At 43.0% G+C, this 26,658-nt stretch overlaps 1 protein-coding gene across 1 annotated transcript; it reads right to left on the bottom strand.

Annotated features, from left to right (window-relative positions):
• Positions 1-1,895: 1,895 nt before the first annotated feature.
• On the bottom strand, positions 1,896-26,092 carry FUNDC2 (FUN14 domain containing 2). Its single transcript, XM_060002432.1, has 5 exons — positions 25,960-26,092; positions 21,776-21,926; positions 14,694-14,769; positions 9,882-10,013; positions 1,896-6,787 (listed from the first exon to the last, which is right to left on the bottom strand). The coding sequence occupies exons 1-5, from the start codon at positions 26,090-26,092 to the stop codon at positions 6,710-6,712; spliced, it is 570 nt and encodes a 189-aa protein (XP_059858415.1). The 3' UTR covers positions 1,896-6,709.
• Between the last annotated feature and the right edge of the window lie 566 nt (positions 26,093-26,658).

Genomic DNA, 26,658 nt, shown 5'->3' on the forward strand with positions numbered 1-26,658 from the left:
CTGCGCACTTCTTCATCTGGCTGTTGTCCATCTATATCCTTTATAATATCCTATATAATAAACTGGTAAACATTTAAGTGAATGTTCCTCTGAGTTCTATGAGCTGCACTAGTAAATCAGTTGAACCCAAGGAGGTGTCGTTGGGAAACTCAGATTTAAAGCCAGTTGGTCAGAAGCACAGGTAACAACCTGGACTTGGAACAGGTGTCTGAACAAGTGGGTGCAGTCTTTTTTTTTTTTTTTTTTTTTTGTAAAATTCAACCTTTCCTCAAATTGCCACTTTTGGATGATTTCTGTATTGACCAACTTTACCCACACAACAAATAACCTCACATCTCAGTGACTTACAGAAACAAACAGTAATTTATTTTTTAAAAAATATTTATTTATTTATTTGGCTGCATCGGGTCTTAGTTGCAGCATGAGGGATCTTCGTTGCGGCACGCAGGCTCTAGAGCGCACAAAGTCATTAGTTGAGGCCTGCGGGCTCTCTAGATGTGGTGCACGAGCTCTGGAGCGTGCAGGCTCAGTAGTTGCAGCACACGGTCTTAGTTCCCCCAGGGATCGAATCTGCATCCCTTGCATTGGAAGGCGGGTTCTTAACCACTGGACCACCAGGGAAGTCCCAAGTGGGTGCAGTCTTGTGGGACTGAGCCCTTCACCTGTGTGACCCAGTCAGTGTCCAATAATTTGGAGCAAAGTGTCCTTCCAGATGCCAGTAAGAATATTTCTTTCCACTTTTGCATCCCCCACCATAGTGTGTAGCTCAGAAGCCACTTAATATTTGTTCAGTGAGTGGCAGGAAAGGCATAGAAATGATTCTTGGAATGTTTAATGACTCTTAATTTATCATCAGGAGAGAACTGGGGAAACAAATTCTTTGGAAGTTAGGCAGCAACAGAACTAGAATTCTTAAGTGGTTTATCTACACTTTATAGCCTCATAATCAAAACCTATTCCAGTGGATCCTGATGGTGCTAACACAAGGCTGCTGAAGCTGTGTGACTTCACATAGTGGTTGAGGGGGGACAGTATCGAAGGGGCCATTTGGTTTCCTCAAATAGGTGCTAGAACCACCATCACTCTACCCTCCCCCACAAATAAAGAAAAAAGATGAGTTCTTAAGCAAGAGCTGAAACAAATTCTGATGGGTCCTTGTCTCAGTCCATTCGGCTTGCTATGACAAAAAGATCATAGACCAGGTGGCTTCAACAACAGACATTTATTTCTCAAAGTTCTGGAGGCAGCAAGCCCAAGATTAAGGTGCTGGCGGATTCAGTGTCTGGTGAGGGCCCTCTTCCTGGTTCATAAATGGCTGTCTGTCTTCTTGCCATGTCCTCACATGGAAGAAGGGACAAGGGAGCTCTCTGGGGTCTATTTTATGAGGCCACTAATCCCATTCACGAAGGGATCAGTGCCCTCATAAAACAGACTCATGACTTCATCACCTCCAAAGACCCCACCTCCAAATACCATCACCTTAGGGGTTAGGATTTCAACATGAAATTTGAGGAACCACATTCAGTCCATAACAGGGAGGATCCCTCCTTCCCTCTGCCAGCATGCTAGAGAGAAGCCACATTGCTGTGAACAAACTAAGATAGTCCCTGATATTCAAATACCATTACTGTTTTGGGACCACGTGTTCTTTAAAGCAGCATTTCTAGGAATTGCTGTAACAGGTGGAAAAAAGGCTTGCCTGGCAAGGTAAGTCTGGGAATGCTAGGTTCCACAGAAGTAAACAGGTTTCTTTCCTGTGAAGACTTCAAAGCTTTTCATATGCTCATGTGAAGTATGATTCTTTGGAAAGGACTACTGTATGCAATACTTGCCAACTTGTACCAGCAAACCCGTTTTGCAGATAGCATCTCTCGGGAGGGGAACATTCTCCAGAGACTTGGAGAAATGCTGCCTTAAGAGATGTTTGGTCCACAAACTAGGGAAAGAGTGCTATATTCTCATAAAATCATTTGAAGTCTTGTGTTAATAGTAGAAAATTTAATGAAACATTTTATAACTACATTTACATCATATACAAATCTAAATTACATTTAAAAGTATCAATTGATAGTGGTGTTGGATTCACATTAGCAGTCACTACATGATCAAAGAGATTGCTCTCCTGTGCTTTACTACAAAATTATTTTTATTGAGTTAACTACTCAAGTTTCAGACTTTTAATTTTTTCCCCAAGTATACTCCTTTCTTTAGGGCTCCTAAAGCTTCAAACAATTATTCCTGCCTATCTTTAAACTCAGAACTGTCTCAGTTTCATTCAACATCTATTAGCAGACATTGATTTCAATCTTCTTCTTCTTAGCTATTACTATGACATACAGGGAAATAAAAGAGACATCAAAGAAGCTTAACACCAACCGTTTTTTATTTATTAGGGACCATGATTAGCACTGAATCTCAGTCTTCAGGGGAGAGCTGGGAAGGTGAGAAATACGACCTCATCCTCCACTTAGAGACTTCTTAAAAGCCTGCTGTAAGTGGGCTCTGAGTGATGCTGTTTCATCACTTGGTTAACTAATGACTGAGACAGACCTCTCCACTGGAAAGGTAGTTTTCCCTTGGTCACGGGAGCTCATTTGTGGGGTGATACGGTGGCACCATATGAACACTCCATTACCCCACAACCTTCTGTCCAAGAGCTTTACATCTACTGATGACAGAAGGCCCTGGTCAGCCATCATGCCGCTCATGCATCCACTCCACACAATTCCTGTAACATTTAATAAACTAATATTATGCTCTGTTCAGTGCTTGGAAGGCATCTGAAATTGTATGGCACTTGATTTAAAAGGTATTAAAGGCCTGTTCAGCAGAACTGTGACGTTATTACACCAGCTTCCAAGTCTGTAGTTCAGTGGTTCCCAACCTTAGATGCTCCTCAAACACCTGAGGCTGCCCCGCCGCTACCAGTGCAACCAGAGTCTCCAGGACGGCAGGCAGGCAAGCAAGGATGCAAACCACTGCTCTCAATCATCATAATGGCATTTCTGACCATTTCAAATTCAGGACGGTAGTTTCGGTGTTTCAATAAGCTGACTTTACAGTTTTCTAAAAACGTGAAGAAAGTGCAACACTCAGTTTTCGCTAGAAAAATAGTGCTCTTGAAATTCATGATTCCTTAAGTATCAAATATCAGAGACATAAGCCACACTGTATGATTTCTGGGAAATCAGGTCCAGAATAAGGTATGTTTTCTGCCCAGTTCTCCAAGAGCTCACACTACTATTGTATAAGTGATTAAGAAGCCCCCAGACCTAGAACCATGACAAAGAAATGAAGCTGGTAAGCTGGTGGAGGGAGCAGAGAGGGCAGCAGTCTAATTTTGCCTGCAGGGTCCAAAACTGGCCCTAAGTAAATTTCCCTGAGAGAAGAAACTAGTGTTTCATCGTGAAACATTAATGATTCTCAGATATTTAAAATCCATCCCTACACCATTTTTTTCAATCAGAAACTTATTACATCTCCCAAACGACACAAAAGTAGGTTTCCAAATAAGAGTTCAACCATTAGTCACGTCCATCTTTCCGGCAAAAGTCAAACAAAAGGATGATGGGGAGAACATTTTCACAGTAGTTAAGCATTTCAAAACCATGAGCACCCACCCCAAGAGTATGTTAGCTAGAATTATGTAAGATTCACTCCTTTAGTCATGTCCTGTGTTCTGCCAGGTCCAGCAGGGGGCAATGTCAGCCTGTTAATGAGTGTCCCGAGGCTGAGGGGCGGGAGCAGAGAAGTGGCCCGGATGGGCAACGGGAGGAAAGTCAATGACAGTGACACTCATGACAATGGGGCCACTCAGGCGGAGGTGTCCCCACGCTCAAACTGTGTTAGCAGTGAGGATACAGAGCCTTAGAAAGACTGAAGACACGGGGGTCTACTTGTTGGACCTGATCCCTCTCCCCCTCCTTTGCTTATAGCTCCCCATCCCACCTGGTCCATCACAAGGAGGGACGCTGGGTCAAAGGGTGGTCCAGAGTGGCAGAGATGCCAGGAGGGGACAGAAGGAGCACATGGGGGCTCTGGGGTGAGCAGAAAAAAGGGAGAAGACCCTCATAGGCACTCTGGCCACCAGCTGTCAGAGGTTCTCCAGTCCAGGCCCAACTACAGGCAGGGAAGCCCCGAACAAGGGGAGCCAAAACCCAAACACGGTCAAAGTGACGACTGGAAACGCTTAATCCCTCCGTCAGTCAAAGAAAATCTGCCATCTCTTCAGCCCCCATCACTAAGGAGGCACAGCCTGTTACTGGATTCTGGGTACTGGAGAAAAATGCATCGTGAAACAGGCCTTGCCAGTCACATGGAAACAGAGCATCCACGGGTGAAGTTGCCTGGTCCTGGTGTCTCAGTTTTGCGTGAAGGGGTGGCAGCTGTTCTTTGGGGGGAAACCTCTCACTTCGCCACCTGAAGCAAAGCTGCTGACAACAGGGCCTCCATTTAGAGGCTCCCCTAACTGCCTGAGGGAGCTCTCCTAAATGCCACCAGTGATGAGCACCAGAGCGCCGCCACTGTTCAACCTCAGCACCCACTCTGCCCCTCCACCTGTGGTGGCCCCACTCAGCGGGCAGAACTCAGAGCCATCCTGATTGCAATAGGATGAGGCCAACCCGTAACACTGACCTCAACCATGTCCCTCAGGCGGAAGCTAGAATCTTACTTCAGTCTATTATCTATTATAACCCGCTCAAAGCAGCTTAGAGCAACCTGCTAATCTTTGTCATCACCAATAATCACAGGAAAAAGAGATGGAAAAAGGCCACCCCACCCCACTACCTGCAGCCCCCATTCCACTGGTCTGGGTGGGGTCAGATGGGTATGATAATAGGGTATTGCATTTATGATTTTTAAGATGAGTTCTTACCTTTTTACAGACACATACCAAAATATAATAAAATGACACATTTGGTATTTGTTTCAAAACAATTGATAAAACAAGATATAATTTGATGATCATTATAGGTGGTTGATGGACACGTGGGGGTCATTGTACTATTTTCTGTATTTTTATATATGTTTGAATGTTTCCATAATAAAAAGTGAAAAAAATTTGAGTTCTTCTACAAAAATATGGAACAAGGTGGCTCATAGCATTATGATTTGTATGTAATTCATACATGTTACAAGCCAAACTTAGTGTTGCCTTAAAATACTACCGTAAGGAGAAGAATGCAAATGGATGAATTCTAAAAAATTCCACACATCCACTAGTAGCTACAATTTCCAAATTCAATACATCATTCCCAAGGTAAGTTAAAAGGCAAACATTTTAAAAGGAAGGCCTTAAGAACATACATTCTGCAAGGGGTCACCTGCAAGTTTAAGAAGTTAATTCCAAGTTTTCCGAATTTTCAGAACTCCTAAAGTCTCACAATCCTGTGGATCAGTGCCTCTTCCAGATACTTTCCTATGAGCTCATTATTCATATATTCAACAGATACTGAGTACTTATGAAGTGCTTGGCTCCATGGATATGATGGTGAAGACACAAGCCTTGCCTTCCTGCAGTGGGTATTCTAGATGGTACAACAGAAGGCCAGTACAGAAAAATGTGTTAAGTTTCTAAGCATGGATATATCTATAAACTTTTATTTTAAAGAAAAATTCTAAGAGTTGGGGTCTTCCTGAGACAGATTACCTTTGATGATAGAAATAATTTATTTCACATGTGCTGTTGCTATTGCTACTGTTCTCAATTCTTAATGCTTGGAATGCCACCATTTAAAAACTCTGGTTCAAATGTTATATATTTCATACTAACTGGATAAATAGTAGAACTGGCACAGAGGAGCTACGGCTACCCCTGATGTTTGACAAGAGGTAAAGAATATTTCACATTTCAAAGCTTAAAACCTTTTCTATTAAATAAAAATCCAAGAGCTTCTTCCCTCTTCCACCTAAAGTCACTTATTTTACCATAAATAAATCCTTTGGAGACCAGCATGAGACGCATCATCCTGTATGGTGGAAAACATCTGTAGATAATACCGCAATGCCTCTAAGTGATTCACTAAGTCGGACCATCCTAAATGTATCTATTGGTTGGTTTCCCTAAAGACCTTCCCACCAAACACAATACCTTCAGCTCAGCATATGTATCTTTAGCACAAGTTCATTCCATATGCAGATTTTTCAACTGTAGTGCGCATGCTCCCATTCTGTCAGGATAATTAGAGCCAGTACAAGTAGTTCTCATTCTGTAACCTAAAATCTACTACAAAAGAAAGTAGACACCAAGATACCAAAATCTTTCATGCTTACAGGCAAATGTATTCAGTTCCTTTCCAGGCAGGACATAGTAAGGTATCTTATATGCTTGCTATTTCTCTTCCTAATCAAGTTTGGGACAACCTCTGAGGGTCCACTCACGCTCCATGGTGAGCCATCTTGTACCATGTTCTGGTAAGTATCTTACATAGGGGACAAAGGAATATTCTTGCTGACCTAGAGATTAGTCAAGGGGGGAGTGTGGTGGGAGAAGAGTTAATGTCTACTGTCTCTTCCGTTGCCGTCAAGGTCATGGTGGGGCCATTATCCACTTGTACCAACAGATGCCTACAGAAGCCATTCAGATACGCCACGGCAGGGAGGAAGGCGAGGGAGAGGAGGACGAAGAGGAGAGGCTTTGCTATCCTATGACGGAGTGAAGAGGCTGCTGGCTGGAAAAACCAGGAGTAAGGAAGTGAAGTCATCCTCTTTAGGACGCCATACCAAGCAGAAAGCCTCCGAAAAATCCACCAGTCACTAGAACATTCTTCTTCACAAACGACACCACCTAGGAACAGAAGATAGCACAGTGGATTACTTTGCTGAGGATATTATTAGGAAGCAGGACGCAGATCAGAAGGTGAGATGACGTGTCTTTGGATAAGGTAGTGGCGGGGTGCTAGCGCACAGTGATCACATTCAAGGGATGCTTTTCAGACGGGACTTTGCAAAGAGAGAAGGCACCACATTCAGTAAACTGGTGTCTCCTCCAAACCTGTCCACACGTTCCTCCCGCCCACGCGTCTGTCCATCTATCCATACACGCTCCTCTGAAACCTTATTTTCTCACATTCCTACAGCTTCCCATGCATGTGCTCTATCGACCTCCATCCCAGAGGGAACTTTCTCCCAAGTGCTACCATAGAAAAGTATTCACGAGGGGAATACACCCTGTAGCCTGGCCTACTGCTTTCCTGAACTTAAGTACAGGGGTTCATCTCCCTAACCCCACCCCGACCTTTCCCACGCCACCACCCAGCCTCCTGGGACCCTCGAGCCCCCTCATTCCCACTGTGCCTGTGTCTTCACTCCTCCCCGACTTGGCTGGAACTATACTTCCCTATTTGACGCATTGTCTCTTGCCATCTGCCCTCAGGGGGAATGACAAAAATCATACAATTTCCTGACATAACCTCTTTCATTCATCATCTTTACTCATTCCTCAACTTGCTACACCTTGGCTCTCAACTCCACCACCCGACTGTAACTGTTCTCGCAGAAATGACCAATGGCCTCCTTGCTGCTAAACACTAACCCGAACATTTTCATTTCCTGCTCCCCAAATATGAATACGGGCTCTCAGGGGGGACCAGCCACTCTCCCTGGGGCCTGTGAGAGGGCCAGGCCACAAAGAGGGATACTACAAACATTTGTGGAATGAACCAATTCCAAACCTTCTGGTTACTTTATATAAGTGCACACTGTAAGGCAACAGTTGGTTCTAATCAAACATTAACCTTATACTTTTTATTATATACATTCCTGTATCATTAAAGAAGTTTTCAACAATCATGTATTACTTTTGTAAATGTCTGAAAAATAAAAAAAATTTTTGAAGTGAAAAAAGTGTAAGTTTCATAACCTTGAGCTTGAGGAGGGATGGAAGGGAGGAAGGAGGAAGGACTTATCTAAGTGCACAAATGCCACGTTCCACTCTGGGCAACGGACAGCTTTCTTTATAAAAAATTTATTTATTTGAGGGGTTTTTTGTTCTTCTTTTCGAACTTTTCCATCTTACTACACTTTATTGAGGTATAATTTACATAAAGTAAGATGTGCTCATTTTTTCATTGAAATGTAGTTGATTTACAATGTTGTGTTTATTTCTGCTGTGCAGCAAAGTGATTCCATTGTACACATATATGCGTTCTTTTTCCTATTCTTTCCCATTCTGGTTTATCCCAGGATATTGAAGAGTTCCCTGTGCTCTACAGTAGGACCCTGTTGTGTATCCATCCTATAGATACTAGTTTGCATCTGCTGACCCCACACTCCCAGTCCCTCCCTCCCTCCCCCTTGGCAACCACAACTCTGTTCTCTATGTCTGTGAGTCTGCTTCTGTTTCATAGATTCATTTGTGTCATATTTTAGATTCCACATGTAAGTGATGTCATATGATATTTGTCTTTCTCTGTCTGACTTACTTCACTCAGTATGATAATCTCTATGTCCATCCATATTGCTGCAAATGGCAAAATGCCATACTTTTATATGGCTGAGTAGTATTCTGGCAATGGACACCTTTGGCTGAGCACTCGCCACCACAAAGAATCGTCTTTTTCTTTTTTTCTTCTTTAAAGGGAATGTCATTTTTTTAAAAACAATATTTATTTATTTGGCTGCACCAGGTGTTAGTTGCGGCATGTGGGATCTTTAGTTGCGGCATGCGGGATCTAGTTCCCTGACCAGGGATTGAACCCAGGCCCCCGGCACTGGGAGCACAGAGTCTTAGCCACCGGACCAGGGAAGTTCCTCTGCTAAGTTATCTACCACTCATCTATGTGCTTTCCAACTTTCAAACATTTGCTAATATTTCTTGTCTCCTGGTATTCCCTTCCTGTTCTCTTGGTCCTTGTAGGTTTAACGAGGCACCTTCCTGACACCTTGATCCCGGTTTATTTCTCCCTGGTTAAGTGCACTTATATCTTTGGGACATTTGACATTTTTCCAAAGGTAATAAAGAAGTAACAAAATACATCCTTTTAAAAAAGAAGCCCTTCTCCTGTCCCTCCAGTATAATCTGACCTGATTTCATGCCTTAGATCAGAGGTTAGCAAACTATAGCCCGTGGGCCAAATCCAGCCAGTCACCTATTTTTATTTTATTTTATTTATTTATTTATTTATTTTTTATTTTTTTTTTTTGCGGTACGCGGGCCTCTCACTGTTGTGGCCTCTCCCGTTGCGGAGCACAGGCTCCGGACGCGCAGGCTCAGCGGCCATGGCTCACGGGCCCAGTCTCTACGCGGCATGTGGGATCTTCCCGGACCGGGGCACGAACCCACGTCCCCTGCATCGGCAGGCGGACTCTCAACCACTGCGCCACCAGGGAAGCCCGTCATCTATTTTTAAATAAACTTTCATTGCAACGCAGCCACACCCACCTGCCTACCCATCGTCTATGGCTGTTTTCACGCTACACAGTGGAGTTCAGTAGTGACAGAGATCACAATGCCTACAAAGCTGAAAACAGGTACCATCTGGCCCTTTACAAAAAAAGCTCGTCAACCCCTGGGCTACACATTCTGGACGTTTCAGAGATGTGTGTGTATGAAGACAAAAATGTGACTGACTCAAAGTGATCAGAGTGGCTGTACAAGGTACATCTTCCCCCCCACCCCTCACGTGCCGCTCCAATCCCAACAAGAACTTCTTCAAGGGATGCTCGATCCACATATGTGCCTGTAGCGCTTTGCACTCTCGCTCAGCAATAAATGTCACCAAACCTACTGGTCCTTGGTCCTTGTAGGTTTAACCTTTTAAATTGCCACTGAGGTGAGGATATTCCATCTGAGGCTGACATATTGGTGTGTCTACCCCATTTTTTACACACAAAGTTGTCTGCACCCTTCACACACTGCACAGGAACAAAACAAGTCTCACCTCGTCTGCTTTGCTTTTGACCTCCGCAGGTGTCTGGCTGCCCTTGCGGACCTTCAGCTGCTCCTTGGCTTTCTTCATGTCCCGCTCTACCCGCTTCCAGTCCACTTTGATGTAGCCAGTATGGTTTGCAAGCTTTAGTTTAAAAAACGACAGCAATAAAGGAGAAACACAGGATAAATCACTGAAATATGTTACCAAAAATCCTTCTGAGTTTCTATCTTTGGAGATATTTGCCGTCCAGTTTTTTGTATTTCAACGACATTCACTCCACATCTACTGAGCACCCACCCTATGTGCGAGGCCCTATGCCTGTCAACGGAAATCCACACACTGGCCTTCGGTGACTGCTGGCAACTCTTTTACTTTATTTATACTCTTACCCATCTCGATAAAATTTCAAGTGAGCTTAAAAAAATTAAATGGTAAATGAAAATCAGAACTGGAAGTCAAGATGTAAGGTAAAGAAACCTTAAAGGCGACATAAGCCTGAGTTTCTCAACAATGTGAACAGGGCAAGGGTGTCATGTAGTAATCACTGCTGCTCAGAAAGAAATCACAGAGATTTCTCATGAGCGATTTCTTGTAAGGGAGAAGCACATCCAAATATACCTACAGAACATGGCTACTTCCCTTGCTCAAGACAGCAGGCACGCACACACACACACTCAGTGAGAAGCATTTCATAAAGAATGTGCGAACAGGATAAAACTCATTCACACATGGAGTTTCCTGATGGATTAGTGTTACCCAGGGAACGAAGAGACTGATTAGGCCATCAGTCAATCCTCCATGTGTATCACTTCTCTCCTCCAAATTTCTGATATGATAAATCATAACTCCCTGGATAGCTCAAAATATCTAAAACTGAAATTCTTCTCCACTGTCTAGTCAGTTGCTCTCCCTCTAGTCTCTCTTTTAGTTAACAGCACCAACCAACTAATCAGTCACCCAAACCAGGCTGGAGAAAATATCTGCAATATATCTAACAAACAAAACATTAATACTTATAAAAAGTGAAGTTCTTCTGGAGATCAGTAAGGAAAAAACCCCATTTGAAAAACGGGTAAAGGCAACTCACAAAACAAAGTGGTCAACAAAAGGGAGAAGTTCAACTTCACAAGGAATCAAGGAAATTAACACTAAAATTACTGAGTTGCTATACTTTCTTTATCAGATTGGAGATGAGTAAAACACTGAAAATATACAGTGTTGATAAGGATGTGGGAAATGGACACTCCTATCACACCCTTACTGAGTGTTTACCAGCAGCCTTTTAGGAGAGCCGTTCGGCTTCATCCGCCAACACTGAAACTGCACGTGCCATTATGCTATACCCAGAATGGCAGCTCGTCACGGCAGCTTTACCGGAAATAAAGCAAATGTCCATCCGCACATGAATGAATAAGCAAGTTGTGTCATGTTTACACAAGATGTTGCTCAGTACTAAAAAGAACAGACTACTTGTAGCAGCAATATAGCTGCATCTCAAAAATCGTACACTACATTCAAGTTCCGATTCTGTTACTCCACCCTGTCTCTCCCACACGACGAAGTACACTGAACAGCTACTTGGGGGCTCTGAAGGAAACAAGAGCATCTGACTGGAGAAGCCCAGAGCCGTGTAGTTCCCATATTTGCTAAGGTATCACCTGGCCTAGACTTCAGGCAGGACTCAGAAACATTCTGACAAAATTCCACACACATTCCCGTAAAAGCTCTTGGAAAAACAGAAACAGGGAGAACTTCCTCAACTTGCTAAAGAGCATCTACAAACATACAGCTAACGTCAATCATACTTACTGGTGAAAGACTGAATACTTTCATCCAATGTTAACAAAAAGGCAAGGATGTCTACTGTCTCCATTCCTATTCAACGCCGTGCTGGAAATGAAGTCATAGTGCAACAAGGAAGAACATAAGGTAAGAGGCGTCCAGATCAGAAAGGAAGATGTCAAAATGTCACTATTTGTAGACATGTTTGTCTACATAATTTCAAAGAATCCAACAAAAAACAAAAACTCCTACACACAAAAAGCGAGTTTAGCAAGGCTGTACACTACAAGATAAACACACAAAATAAATTGTATTTCTATATGCTAGCAATTTGAATTGGAAATGGAAATGAAATTTATGGTTTTACAATAGCTGCAAAATAATCGAATACTAGGTACAAATCTAAACAAAAATCATATAGGATCTGTACACTGAAAACTACAAAATGTCTGTTGAAGAAAGAACTCAAAGAGAAATGATTAAGCCAGAGTTATTGCAATCCCAATCCCAGCAAGCTGTTTTACAGATATGTAAACAAGCTGGTTCTAAAATGTGTATGAAAAGACAAAGGAACTAGAACAGCCAAAACGATTTTGAAAAAGAACAGAGTTGGAGGAATCACACTACCCGATTTTACAGCAATCAAGACAGTGTGGTATTGGAGAAGACACACAGATTAATAGGACAGAATAAAAAGTACAGAAACAGACAATCCAATTTAAAAGCGGACAAAAGACCTGAATAGATACTTCACCAAAAAGGAGATCTGGACAGTAAATAAACACATGAAAAGATGTTCTACATCAGTAGTTGTATCACTCGGAGTCCAACTGGGAGACAGCTTTAGGGCTCAGGGTGAGCGCCTGGGGAAAAGCACAAGAGCAACTAAAGCTCTTACAACGCATCTAGGAATAAAACTGAACCACAGATGGACCAGATCTATATGGAAAAAACAAGAGAAGTCTAGGCAAAGACATTAAAGAAGACCTAAATAAATGGAGACGAAGCCTGTGTTCACAGCTAGATGATACAATATCATAAAAGATATTAATTCTCCCCCAATTTATCTATATGGTTCCCATGCAATTCCAGTCAAACATTTTTCTTATTACTCTTTTTTTTCCCCTCTTTTTGGGTGCACCGTGCGGCACACGGGATCTTAGTTCCCCAACCAGGGATCGAACCCACGCCCCCTGCAATAGCAGCGCGGACAGAGTCTTAACCACTGGACTGCCAGGGAAGTCCCCCAATGAAAATTTAAACAGAATCTTTGAAAGGAATTGACAAGCCTGTTGTAAAGTTTAGATGGAGAAGCAAAAGTACGAAAGCAGCCACGACGATCCTGAAGAATACGTGGAGGACCTTGTCTTGCCCACTATCAAGGCTCAGCAGATACAGGAAGGAGAGTCAGAGCCACACATATATGAACTTTGATGTATGATAAAGGCAACGGTACAAATATTGAGAAAAGGAAGACTTATTCACTAAATGCTGCTGGGACAACAATCCGGATGAAAGGAAACTGGATCCTTATGTCAAACCACACCCCTGATCTCCCAACATCGTGACTACCCTGGTGACAGGGCACATGCGTGCACAGCACAGACCCCCATGTCTTACCTGCACTGCACTCCTTGCACATCTGACCCAAGCAATACCAGAATCCCAGTGCAAGGGTCCTTCCTGGAGATTATTCTAATGCCCATTACTTCTGTCAGTCAGAACCCCCAAAAGAAACAGAGGGTGCACTCAGATTAAGGCATTTCAAAGCAATATGAAGATACTCAGGGAAACCACAGGGACAGAACAGGATTGTGGGTCTAGTGCAAGAGAGCTGTCACTGCACTTGCATCTGAAGGGGTGCGAGGAAGGAAAGATGACTGCAACCCAGAAGGCAACAGGAGGGGTGAGGAGGGGCCTGTCTGCTAACAGCCACAGGGAGGGAGCCAAGAAGCTACGCAGGGAACGGGTCCGGGGGCAGCTGCTGGTGCCTTGCTAGTCACAAGCAGGATGCTGCCAGAGTGATGCTATGGAGTTCCCAGGCTTGGGCAGAAAAGGGCAGGCAGCTTTCACCATGTTTCTGAAACAAGGGCGCTTGGAGAACTGAGGCCGCAGGAGGAGCTGAGACCCGAGTGAGGGAGGGGAGGGAGAGGCCTGGACCCGCCCCAGCTCCCTGCTCACCCAGCTCCAGTCACCTCTGGCTAGAACCCCTTGAGGCTGCCAGCCCAAGCGCCCACCCTCCCCTCCCCGAATTGCTGATGCACAGAAACTGAGATGATAAAAGATGGTCACTTTAAGCATTGGGTTTTGAGGGCGTCTGTGATGCAGTGATGCTGTACCACACCCGCCCCGGCCCTCCAGTCATAAGCGGGCCTCTTCTGGCCTCTTCCACACACTTCATTTTCACCTGACGCATCTGGAAAACTCACTCAAATTGTGATTCTAACGTGGGACGACCTCACTAAAACGAGGGCTGCTACCTTCGAGAGGAGACAAAGAGCTGTGGATCCGGACACTCCAGCTTGACTGCACCTCAGAATCACCTGCAACTTTAAAAATACTCCGATATACAAGCAGGCCTACTGCCCGTGAAATCAGACGGAGGTGGGGGGCAGGCCCCAAGCATCAGTGTTCTATAAAATTCCCAGGTGATTCCAATGTGGAGTCAGGTTTGCAAACCAACTGTACACACACAGCCTCAGGGAGCCAGCAGCCAGTGGTTCAAAACAAACTCCACGCCACGGGCCAGCAGAGGCCATCTGACCAGTGTCATTTAGCCCTCATGTCTCTCATCGACTTTGTGTCTAAGAATAAATCATATCACAGGGCGCTTGCATCACACCTGGGATTTCCGAAATCACCCTTGCTTCATACTTCAAGTGGTCTTGAAAACCCTGGAAGGGAGCTAAGGAATATGCACGTGTCCCCATGTTATAAGTGGCAAGCTGTAATCCACCTAGTAATTGAAGAAGTCTGACTCGGAAGGTTACTAGCATTTCAAATGGTACGTGAAACCGGGGAAAGACTCCACATACAGACCTGAAGCAGGAAAAATCCACCTCCCAGAGCTGTGGCAGCCAGCCTTCCAACCTTCTGGAATATGAAACCAGTGCACCTACAAAAATCAAGTTAACAAGCTGTCAGACAAACACAAGCATGGACTTCTAACAACATTCAGAGCCTGCTTACCTTGGGATGGCCCAGCTCCTTCCTACTCCAGGCATAAAGCCCGTCCCCTCCAGAACGAGGGAACGGCAGAGGCTCCAAGCTCACGAAGACCCTGACTCGGATCTTGGCTCTACTACTCACTTCATTTTGTGGTCTTGAGCAAATCCCTTAAACTCCCAAGCCGTGTTTTTAAAAGATGACTCTGGCTACACTGCGGAGAATGGATCAACACAGGAAAGGATAAAGCAGAGACTCCAGTCAGCAATATGGAAGAGAAACGGCGGCAAGGAGGGCGCAGCCCTGAAGCGAGTAAACACGTGACTGTGTATGAGGCCAGAGTGGTCGCATGGGATAAGGGACAGGCTCTCAGTGCCATCTTCTCTGGTCGGCACATGGCTCTTGACAGAAAACTCTGCCCTGAAGACGGCTTATAAAGCCCTACACTTACATCCAGTCTCCCTTTACCTCTCTGCCCTCATTTTCTACCACCTACTGCTTGGTACACTTCAGTAGGAGAAAAAATATATCAATATCAATAAAACATTGCATGGAGGACCTCACAAGGATTTTAAATGTTTTTAAACAAAAGCTAGGTATATCTCAGAAGGGACTCCTAAACTGGAGGAATGATAGGACTAGTAAATAACCCATTAGGACTCATCTCAGTTCTTAAATGTGAGTATAAGCTGAAGTAAACTGCCTGTACCCTGTATCCACTGGCCCTAAGTCCCTGACATGAAGGCATTAACTGACATTTTGCAGCTAAGATTCACTCATGATAAAGGCAACCAACTGGATCGTCAACTAGCTCTTATTTCTCCGATCTTTTTTTCAAAAACCCAACATGGATAAACGTGCTTTTCCCCTCCAAAGAAATTTGGGAGAAAAAAATGAAGTATATATAAACTCCAGCAATTTTCTTCTCAGTCTCTTTTATCTTTAAAATTAGTTCTATAGAGTAAGGTACAGAACACATGTGGAATTTTTTTAAAGCGATGTGTAAATGTGTCCCAGAACAAGAATCAAGACTCAATTATATAAGAATAAAAAAGATATTTAGCACCCAATAAGGTAAAATTCACAATACTGCCATCCCATTAAAAACTACCAGGCAGGCAAAGCAGGAAAACAGACCCATAATGATAAAAAACGAAATCAACTGAAAGCAACCTAGAAATGGCACAAATGACAGAATGCTGACAAAAACATCAGAAGTGATTATGATTGTATTCCATGTTCAAGAAGCTGGAGGAAAGATTCCACATAATAAGTAGGAACAAGGAACATATTTTAAAAGGATACAAATCAAACTTCTACAGATGAAAACTATATGTCTGAGATGAACACTGTACTTGATGGAACTAACAGCAGTTTAGATACTGTAGAAGTAAAGATCAGTAAACATGACATAGCAATAAAAACTATCAAAATGAAACAGAAAAATACATGAACATGGCTGTAATATTGAACTATAGTTATACACTGGGGAAAACTGAAGGATGGGCTCTCTGGACTTTTTTTTTTGCATTTTTAAAAATTTATTTATTTTTGGCTGTGTTAGGTCTTCGTCACTGCGCACGGGCTTTCTCTAGTGGTGGTAAGCAGGGGCTACTCTTTGCTGGGGTGCAGGCTTCTCATTGCGGTGGCTTCTCTTGTTGCAGAGCACAGGCTCTAGGCACGCAGGCTTCAGCAGTTGTGGCATGCGGGCTCTAGAGCGCAGGCTCAGTATCTGTGGTGCAGAGACTCTCTGGATTATTTTTAACAAGCACCTGTGAATCTATAGTTATCCCAAAATAAAAAGTTAAAAAAAATAAAACAGTGTCAGTGAACTACAGGAAAATTTCAAGCAGTGTAATAATATGTCTAACTAGAACTGTTGAAGGATAGAAAATATTTGAATAAATAATGAGAAAATATTCTAAATTTGATGAAAACTGTAAATTGATAGATCCAAACAGCTTAATGAACTCAAAGCACAAAACAAATAATAAGTATCTTAAAAGCAGCCTGAAAGGCGGGGGGAGGGACATATTAGGTACAGAGGAATAAAATTCAGAGATAGCACATTTCTCATAGAAAATAATGCAAGACAAAAGATAATGGAACATTCTTAAAGTACTGGGGGAAGAAACAACCCTGTCACTCTGGAATTCTATACCCAGTAAAAATATCTTTCAAAAAACAAAGATGAAATGAAGACCTTTCTCAGATATACAAAAGCTGAAAAATAAAGCATCACCAGCAGCCCAAAAGTACAAAGAATATTAAAAGTGGAGGAAAATATACCAGATGGAAATCTGGATACACACAAAAGCATGATGAGTACAAGAAATAAACTATACGGGTAAATACAAAAGGTTTCATTTTCATTATTTAAAAATATAAGAATTCAATATTTAATGAAAAAATGTAAAGGTTAAGTGTATGATAATGAAAACCAAGGGTAAAATGGAAGTATACTGTTTTATTTTTTTTTTAAGATTTGTTTCATGTGGACCATTCTTTTTTTTTTTTTTTTTTTTTTCCGGACACGCAGGCTCAGCGGCCATGGCTCATGGGCCCAGCCGCTCCACGGCACGTGGGATCCTCCTGGACCAGGGCACGAACCCGTGCCCCTGCATCGGCAGGTGGACTCTCAACCACTGCACCGCCAGGGAAGCCCTGATGTGGACCATTCTTGAAGTCATTATTGAATTTGTTACAATACTGCTTCTGTTTTATGTTTCTGGTTTTTTGACTGTGAGGCATGTGGGATCCTAGCTCCCTGACCAGGGACTGTACCTACACCCCCTGCACTGGAAGGCAGAGTCTTAACCACTGGACCACCAGGGAAGTCCCAGAAGTATACTATTGTAAGAGCATTACACGCTACATGAAGTGGTATATCTATTGATGATAGACTGTGGTAAGTAAAAGATACATCCTATAAACCCTAAAGCAACCATTAAAATTACACAATTAAGAGACACAGAATTATGAAAAATATGTGATTCAAGCAACGAAAGAACAAAAAAGAACGAATAAACTGGACTTCATAAAAATTAAAAACTTTTGTCCATCAAAGGACATTATCAAGAAAGTGGAAAGACAACTTAAAGAATAGAAGAAAATATCTGCAATCATGTCTGGTAAGAATCTAATATCAAAAACATATAAAAAATTCTTACAACTCAAGAACAGAAAGACAAACAACTCAATTTCTCCAAAGCAGATGTACAGATGGCCAAGAAACACATGAAAAGATGCTCAACATCGTTAGTCACCACTTCACACCCATGTCATGCCCACTAAGGTGGCTATATTAAAATGGTTTTTTTAAATGAAAATAATAAGTGTTGGCGAGATGTAGCCATAACAAGGAAAGAAGTCCTGACACACACTGCAACGTGAATGAACATCAAAAACACGATGCTCAGGAGGCTTCCCTGGCGGTCCAGTGGTTAAGACACCCTGCTTCCACTGCAGGGGGCACAGGTTCAATCCCAGGTCGGGGAGCTAAGTTCTTGCATGCCACTCGGTGCAGTCCCAAAAGAACAGAACAAAACAAAACAAAACATGATACTCAGTGAAAGAAGCCAGACATACAAGGTCACATATTGTATGATTCTATTTATATAAAATATTCAGAATAGGTAAATCCATAGAAACAGAAAGCAGACAGATGGTTGCCAGGGGCTGGGGAGAGGGGAGAATGGGGAGTAACTGCTCAGCAGGGATGGGGTTTATTTTGGAGTGATGAAAATGTTTTGACCCTAGAGAGAGGCAGTGGTTACACAAAGGTGTGAATGTACTAAATGCCACTTTCATGTTAGGTAAATTTCACCTTAATTAAAAAATATACATATATATACACATACACAGTAGACCTATTTTTATTACACACACGTATATTTGATCCAGAATCAGCACTGGGAATCTGTTGCAGCATGTTTAGTTGCAGCATGTGGGCTCTTAGTTGCAGCATGCGGTGCAAACTTCTTGGCTGTGACATGCATGCAGGATCTAGCTCCCCGATCAGGGATCAAACCCGGGCCCCCTGCGTTGGGAACGCAGTCTTACCCACTGAACCACCAGGGAAGTCCCAAGAAACCCATTTTAAACATACAGACTCCACTTTCCTGAACTTTGCCCCATGTGCCTCTTCCTTTGGCTGATTTTGTTTTTAATATTTATTTATTTATGGTTGTGTTGGGTCTCAGTTGCAGCCCTTGGGATCTTTCATTGCGGCCCTTGGTATCTTTCATGGCAACACGCGGGCTTCTCTCTAGTAGTTGCGGTACACGGGCTTAGCTGCTCCACGGCATGTGGGATCTTCCCAGACCAGGGCTCAAACCCGTGTCCCCTGCATTGGAAGGCAGATTCTTAACCACTGTGCCACCAGGGAAGCCCTTGGCTGATTTTAATCTGTATCCTTTTGCTGTAAAAAATCGTGACCATGAGTATACCAGCTCTCAGTGGGTTCTGTGGATTCTCCTAGGGAATTATCAAACATGAGGGTAGTCTTAGGGACCCCCAAACTCTGCGAACTAGTAAGTGACTTTGGCAAGATTGCAGTATACAGGATCAATATACAAAAATCAATTGCATTTCTATAATATAAGCAATGCACAATGAGAAAGTGAAATTTTAAAAGTAATAGCATTTACAATAACATCAAAAATATGAAATATTTAGCGATAAGTCTGATATAAGATGTGAAAGACCTACCTACAAAGCATTGTTGAGAGAAATTAAAAGAAACCGAAACAGGGAATTCCCTGGCAGTCCAGTGGTTAGGACTCAGAGCTTTCACTGTTGAGGGTGTGGGTTCAATCCCTAGTCGGGGAACTAAGATCCTGTAAGCTGCACGGCACAGTCAAATGGAGAGATAAACCATGTTTATGGATCAATGCAATCCCAGTCAAAATCTCACCAGGCTTTTTGTAGAAATCAGCAGCAAGCTGATTCTAAAATTCATATGAAAATGCTAAGTACCTAGAACAGTCAAATCAACTCTGAAAAGCAACAGAGTTGTAAGATTTACACTACCTGATTCATGACTTATTATAAAGTTACAGTAATCAAAACAGTGTGATATTAGCACCAAGACAGACAAATCAGTTTAACAAAGAAGACATATAGTCAATTGATTTTCACCATAAGTACAAAGGCAATTCAGTGTAGAGGAGGATAGTCTTTCAACATATCATGTGGGCACAATCAGATATCCATATGCAAAAAAAAAGACCTTGGATTCCTACCTTACAACATATACAATAAGTAAATCAAAATGGATCATGGAACTAAATGAAAAATCTGAACCTATATATCATATAGAAGAAAACATCGAAGAAAATCTTGGTGACCCTGGATTAGGCAAATATTGTCAGACATGACTCAAAAAGCTAGAGCTATAAAACAGAGTTGATAAATTGTATGTCAAGATTAAGAACTTCTGTTCTTTGAAAGACATTGTCAAGATAATAAGCTACAGAGTAGAAGATTATATTTGCAAATCACATATCTAAGACTTGTATCCAGAATACATAAAGAACTCTCACAACTCAGTAGTGAGAGAAAACCAACTCCCCAATAAAAATATGCAGAAAATATCTAAACAGATACCTCACCAAAGACATATGGATAGCAGAAATAAGCTCATGAAAAGATACTCAACATCATTATTCATCAGGAAAATGTAAATTAAAACCACAATGAGGGCTTCCCTGGTGGCGCAGTGGTTGAGAGTCCGCCTGCCGATGCAGGGGACACAGGTTCGTGCCCCGGTCCAGGAGGGTCCCACATGCCGCGGAGCGGCTGGGCCCGTGAGCCATGGCCGCTGGGCCTGCGGGTCTAGAGCCTGTGCTCCGCGGCGGGAGAGGCCACAGCAGTGAGAGGTCCGCGTACCACAATAAAAAAACAAAAACAAAAACAAAAAAATACAATGAGATATCACTTCACAGCCACTAGGATGGTTGTAATCAAAAGGACATTATGCCAGAAACAGACTGAAAGATATATAAAACAAACTAGTGTTTACCAGTGGGCAGAGGGAAGTGGGGAGGGGCAAGATAGGGGTAGGGGATTAAGAACTATAAACTACTATGTATAAAATAGATAAGCAACAAGGATATGTTGTATAGCACAGGGAAGTATAGCCATTATCTTATAATAACTTTTAATGGAGTATAATCTGCAAAAATACTGAATCACTACACTGCAACCTGAAACTAATATAACACTGTAAATCAATTATACGTCAAAAAAAAGACATTATGCCAAGTGTTAGTGCGGAGGTAGAGAAACTGGAACCCTCATACACTGCTAGGGGAGATGTAAGATGTAAGACAATACTTTAGAAAACTGCTTGGCAGGTTCTTAAAAAGTTAAGACATTCACCTACTATGACTCAGCCTAACTCTTTCTAGATATTTACCCCAAAGAAATGAAAGCATATGTTCATACGAAGACTTGTACACGAATGTTAACAGCATTTTAGCCCAAAAGTGCAGACAAACCAATATTCATCAAAGGGGAATGGATAAACAGCAGCACAGATGAACCTCGAAATTAGTGAAAGAAGCCAAACAAACAAGATACATACTGTATAATTCCATTTATATATAATTCTAGAAGATGCAACGTGATCTACAGTGATAGAAAGCACTTACTATGTGGCCCTGGTCAAGTAAACCTTTCTAAGCCTTAGTTTCTATTAAATGAGGATAGATAATAACAGTAACAATTTCAGAGCTGTGAGAAGGAAATGAGATACCTATAGAAATATCTAAGACAGTACCTGGCATGTAGTAAATACTCACTGTGTGGAACCATTAAATAGCACTTTAGCATTATGTTTATTAAATGATCAATTTCACAAGTCAATGTATTTTCATTGCTTAAAAGAGATGGTTCCTACAACCCCAACACTGAGTCATGCAAAAAAAGATACTGGACATTTTTACATCACTTACCATCCAGTGACACCTCCAATTAACAGCTGGGTTGCCACGCTATACTTTTCAGCTGAAGGCCCAGATTCCTGCCCAAACAGCTTGCGCCACCATGGCTGCTTTTTAGCAAGTTCTGCAAGATCCAGTGACTCAAATTTTCCCTCAAAGTTTCCTACAAGAATTAAGATACTGAATAAGAAAAGTTACTTTTACAATAAATCACTAACATTCCTAACCTAGATTAAGAGATTTTTAAGGAAACAGAGACAGTTGTAATATGGACATCTAAATATTAATCTATTTTAAAGAGTAAACTGACTCTGAAATTCTGACCAGCAACTTTTGAAAATCAGACTAAAATCAACAAATATCTCAGAGGAAAAAAACCTAGACAATTTAGAATCAGTACTCCAGTTTTTCCCCTGAAATTTAAAAACAGCCAAAAGGACCTAGGAAAAACTGGTAGTAATACTTAATAATGCATCCTAAATGAAATGGGTTTTCTTCATTTGCCTCTCCTTTTCAGGAGTAACTCAATACTATTCAATAGCCCACAAATTCTCAGTACTATGTGTATCTCCAGTGATTATAAAGATAGGAGGTAACCCTGAGAAAACCATAATTCAAAAAGAGACATGTACCACAATGTTCACTGCAGCACTATTTACAATAGCCCGGACATGGAGGCAACCTAAGTGTCCATCAACAGATGAAGGGATAAAGAAGATGTGGCACATATACACAATGGAATATTACTCAGCCATAAGAAGAAACGAAATTGAGTTATTTGTAGTGAGGTGGATGGACCTAGAGTCTGTCATACAGAGTGAAGTCAGAAAGAGAAAAACAAATACCGTATGCTAACTCACATATATGGAGTCTAAAAAAATGGTACTGATGAACCTAGTGGCAGAGCAGGATAGAGAAGAAAAAAAATGTCATGAAGTACCTAGGGATAAGACAGGAATAAAGACACAGACCTACTAGAGAATGGACTTGAGGACAAGGGAAGGGGGAAGGGTAAGCTGGGATAAGTGAGAGAGTGGCATGGACATATATACACTACCAAGTGTAAAACAGATAGCTACTGGGAAGCAGCCGCATAGCACAGGGAGATCAGCTCGGTGCTTTGTGACCACCTAGAGAGGTGGGATAGGGAGGGTGGGAGGGAGGGGGACGCAAGAGGAAAGAGATATGGGAACATATGTATATGTATAACTGATTCACTTTGTTATAAAGCAGAAACTAACACACCATTGTAAAGCAATTATACTCCAATAAAGACATTAAGAAAAAGAGGTAACATTTAATTGAGCTGTTACTATTTACCAGGCAATGTGCTAAGGAATAAACATGTATATATAATTAAATCCACAGAACAAAGTAGGTACAGAACAAGGTACTATTTATTAACTCCATTTTGTAATTAAGAAGTAGAGGCTCAGAGGGTGATTTATTTGTCCCAAAAGGGAAAGAGTTAACAAAATGTCTAATCCCTCTCTCTGTGGGAAAATAAATTTAGTGAAAGAGGCAAAAGAACTCTACACTGTAAATGAGGAAACACTGCAGAGTTGCAATCTCAATCAAAAAGTAAGTTTTTATCTAGAAATTGAGAAGCTGGCTCTAAGATTTATATGGAAGTACAAAGGACCTAGAGTAGTATTCCAGTCACTATGGCTGTACAACAAATTACCCCAAAACTTCATTCACAGAGCAAAACAATCACTTTTATACTCCCTGACTCTATGGATTAGGAATTCAGACAGGATACAGCTCATCCCTGTTCCATATGTCTGTGGCTTCAGCTGGAAGAATTACAGGCAGGCGTCTGGAATCATCTACTACATTCACACATACAGGCTGCCTTGCTCTGGGTTAGTTTGGGCTTCCTTACAGCATGGTGGCTAGGGTCAAGGCTGCCTGTCCCAAGAAAGGGAGTAAGAGAGTAAGGAAACTCAAGGGCTCAGCAGAAGCTATATTACCATTTAAGACCTAGCCTCCAAAGCCATGCAGTGTTACTTCCACTGTATTCTGTTGCAGCAGTCACAAACTTCCACTCAGATTCGAGAGGGAATATAGACCCCAGTACTCAGCAGGAGGAGTGTCAAAGTCACACAGAAAAAAACAGCATATGGAATGGGGAGATATTGCTGCAATCACTTAGGAAAATACAGTGTGCCACCAGTGGCCAAAACAATTGTGGGGGAAAAAGCAACAAAGTTCAAAGAATCTCAAGACTTCTTATAAAACTACAGTAACACACAGGTAACTAATTTCAAGACTTAGAAAAGTACCCTATTTGACACAGTGTAGAACTGACCTAAGCATATAAAAATATATCAGTGGAAGAGAATATAGAGTCTAGAAGTAGATCTACACATACAGTCATTTGATTTTCACATGGCACCAAAGTTATTCAATAGGGAAAGAAAGTCCTTTCAACAAATTGTGTTAGAACTATTAGGTATGTGTATTAAACAAACAAAAAAACCCTCAATCCCTACTTTACACAATCACAAAATATAACTGAAGAATTAATTCAAGATGGACCATAGATACTAATTTAGCAAAGCCAAAATATGGATGTTTAAGGAACTGGGCCTTCTATGGCCTCACAAGTAGTTAAATGAAAATTTTTGTTCTAACGTAACCGCAAAACATTACTGCTGTGTTGAAGAAGAAACTCTCTCCCTGGGTTAAAGAACATCACTGAAAACAAGAATGAGTTTTGAGTTTTGTTTTAATGTCATTTTAACAAGCTCCTTAGCTCAATAGAGGGCTCCAGCCAAAAGGGATCAAATCACAGACACTGAGTTCACCCAAAGTCACTCAGTCATTCAACACACACTGCTAAGCACTATACCGACCAGTCAGCAGCCTTGCTTGTGAGCCCAGGAGAGCAATGATTACAGTATTATGTGATCATCAATATGATAAAGATTGAAATTCCTAATGTCAGCCTCAAAGTTTCTCCCACCAATTTCCTAGGTGCAAATATCTGAGCAAACTATACATTTTAACTAAATAAGGGCAGTCTGCTCTGCAGGAAAATAATTCCATTGTGCATTCCAACACCTTTGGGTCACCTCAATTCAGGTGTGCTGGTAAACGGTTTGGTTTGTTTTAGATTTTTTTTTAATCTGGACCATTTTCAAAGTTTTTATTGAATTTGTTACAATATTGCTTCTGTTTTATGCTTTGGCTTTTTGGCTAGGAGGCACGTGGGACCTTAGTTCCCCCATCGGGGATGGAACCTGCACCCCCTGCACTGGAAGGTGAAGGCGTAACCACTGGACCGCCAGTGAAGTCCCCAGGTAAACGTTTCACAAGCGCGCTGGGGTGGGGGGAGGGCTGACTAGTAGTGTATACCAACATCCAGGGTGTGACGTCACTGACGTGTGACAGCGCTGAATGCGGAGCTGGCAAGAGACGCGACTTATCACGCTACGTTATTTCCACCACACAGACACAACAGATGTCCAGAACCTCAAGAGTACAGATAATAACTAAACATGGCAAACAATAAGGAAGTAATGAATTTTGAGCATTTTCACCCTGTTTTTAACATAATTTATGTAATTTTAAATTTATATAATTGAGTTTTTGATAATGGTTCTGTGAGCCAGTACTGAACTGAACATAGACTGAAGCATTCAAAGAAGTAGGATAAGAAGCACAACTGAAAGACGTGGTCCACTGTGTATTTTATTACAGGCTTTTTTTTCACGGACTCTCCCCTTCACTACGCGGACTAAATAGGCGATTTCCAAGAACCATACCACGTGTACTCTTTCAAAACCATCAATAGCACAAGTAGAGGCGGCCTGCACGCGGAAAGACGCCGGCCCGGTGTTTGAAAAGACACTCCAAAGGGACAAAGACGCTGCCTTAGTCTCAAGGTGCCAGAGTGCTTCCGGGAACAGGGACAAAATGTCTCCAGGCCGAGGCTGTCGGGGGCGGGGCCGGAAGGCGGAGGAGCCCGGCCGGAGTCAACAGCGAGGGCAAGTCCGGCTCCAGCCCGGCCACTGACCTTGGCCGGACCTCGGGAGCGGCCGGGCCACAGAGGAGCTCCAGGCGCCCGCCCCGCCCCTGCGGCGCTCGGGCCCCCCAGGGGCACTGCTGGGCCTGGGAGGCGCGGAGCCCGTCTCTTCCGGAGCCCGGGAAGTCGGCTCCTCGCGGCGCCACCGGCGAGCGCCCGTCCTTACCTTGACTGGCTGCGGCCATTTCGGCGAGCTCGTCTCGCGATGACACCTGTAGGGGCTCGGCTCGGTAAGGCGCGGAGTGGCGCGCCACCGTCGGCGCTAGCTGGCTTCCGGCACGTGGGGTAGATGTTTCCATTCCCACGGCGGCGGCGGAAGAGGCGGGGCAGGGCGGGGCGGGGCACGGGGCGGCTAGTCCCCTTCCCCGGGCGCAGCCGCTTCACAAGGCGCCGAGGGCGGTGTCAGAAGCCCCGCGGCGCCGACCCCCAGGCGCGTCGGGACACGCGTGCGCGGAAGGTCTCTCAAGGAGGAGTAATGCCGCAGCAAGTAGTGTAGCTCGCAGCTCGCCTGGAAGGGGGTTCCCCGTGCGCGACCGCAGTGCGGCCTTTCGACAGTGAAGACTGCTTCACTCCTTACTTTACTAAAAATAAAGAAAGCGGGCTTGTAGTGGTTGCTCATGTTAACATTGAGCACGTATTTATCAGTGCCCGCTCTGTGCCCGACGCTGTGCTACTGGAAGAAGACAGACATTTAAGAAACATTGCAGTCCCAGTGACCGAGACGGGCTCAGAAAGGAAAGCCCTAGCTGCCCGCAGCGCCCGCCGAGCCCTTTAACCACGTGCCGCGGCGCACCTCCCCGCCCCAGCCCCAAGCGACAGCTTTCGCTGTTACTCCGTCTCAGTTCACGGCAACGCCACCTTTGCA

The sequence above is a fragment of the Delphinus delphis genome, chromosome X, assembly GCF_949987515.2.
Source record: "Delphinus delphis chromosome X, mDelDel1.2, whole genome shotgun sequence".
Lineage (NCBI taxonomy): Eukaryota > Metazoa > Chordata > Mammalia > Artiodactyla > Delphinidae > Delphinus > Delphinus delphis.

Coding starts and splice junctions, on each gene's coding strand:
- FUNDC2 (XM_060002432.1), bottom strand. CDS start 26,092: ATGGAAACATCTACCCCACGTGCCGGAAGCCAGCTAGCGCCGACGGTG. Junction 21,927..25,959: donor AATGGCCGCAGCCAGTCAAG/GTAAGGACGGGC, acceptor TAATTCTTGTAG/GAAACTTTGAGGGAAAATTT. Junction 10,014..14,693: donor GTGGATTTTTCCTGCTTCAG/GTCTGTATGTGG, acceptor TTTAAACTAAAG/CTTGCAAACCATACTGGCTA.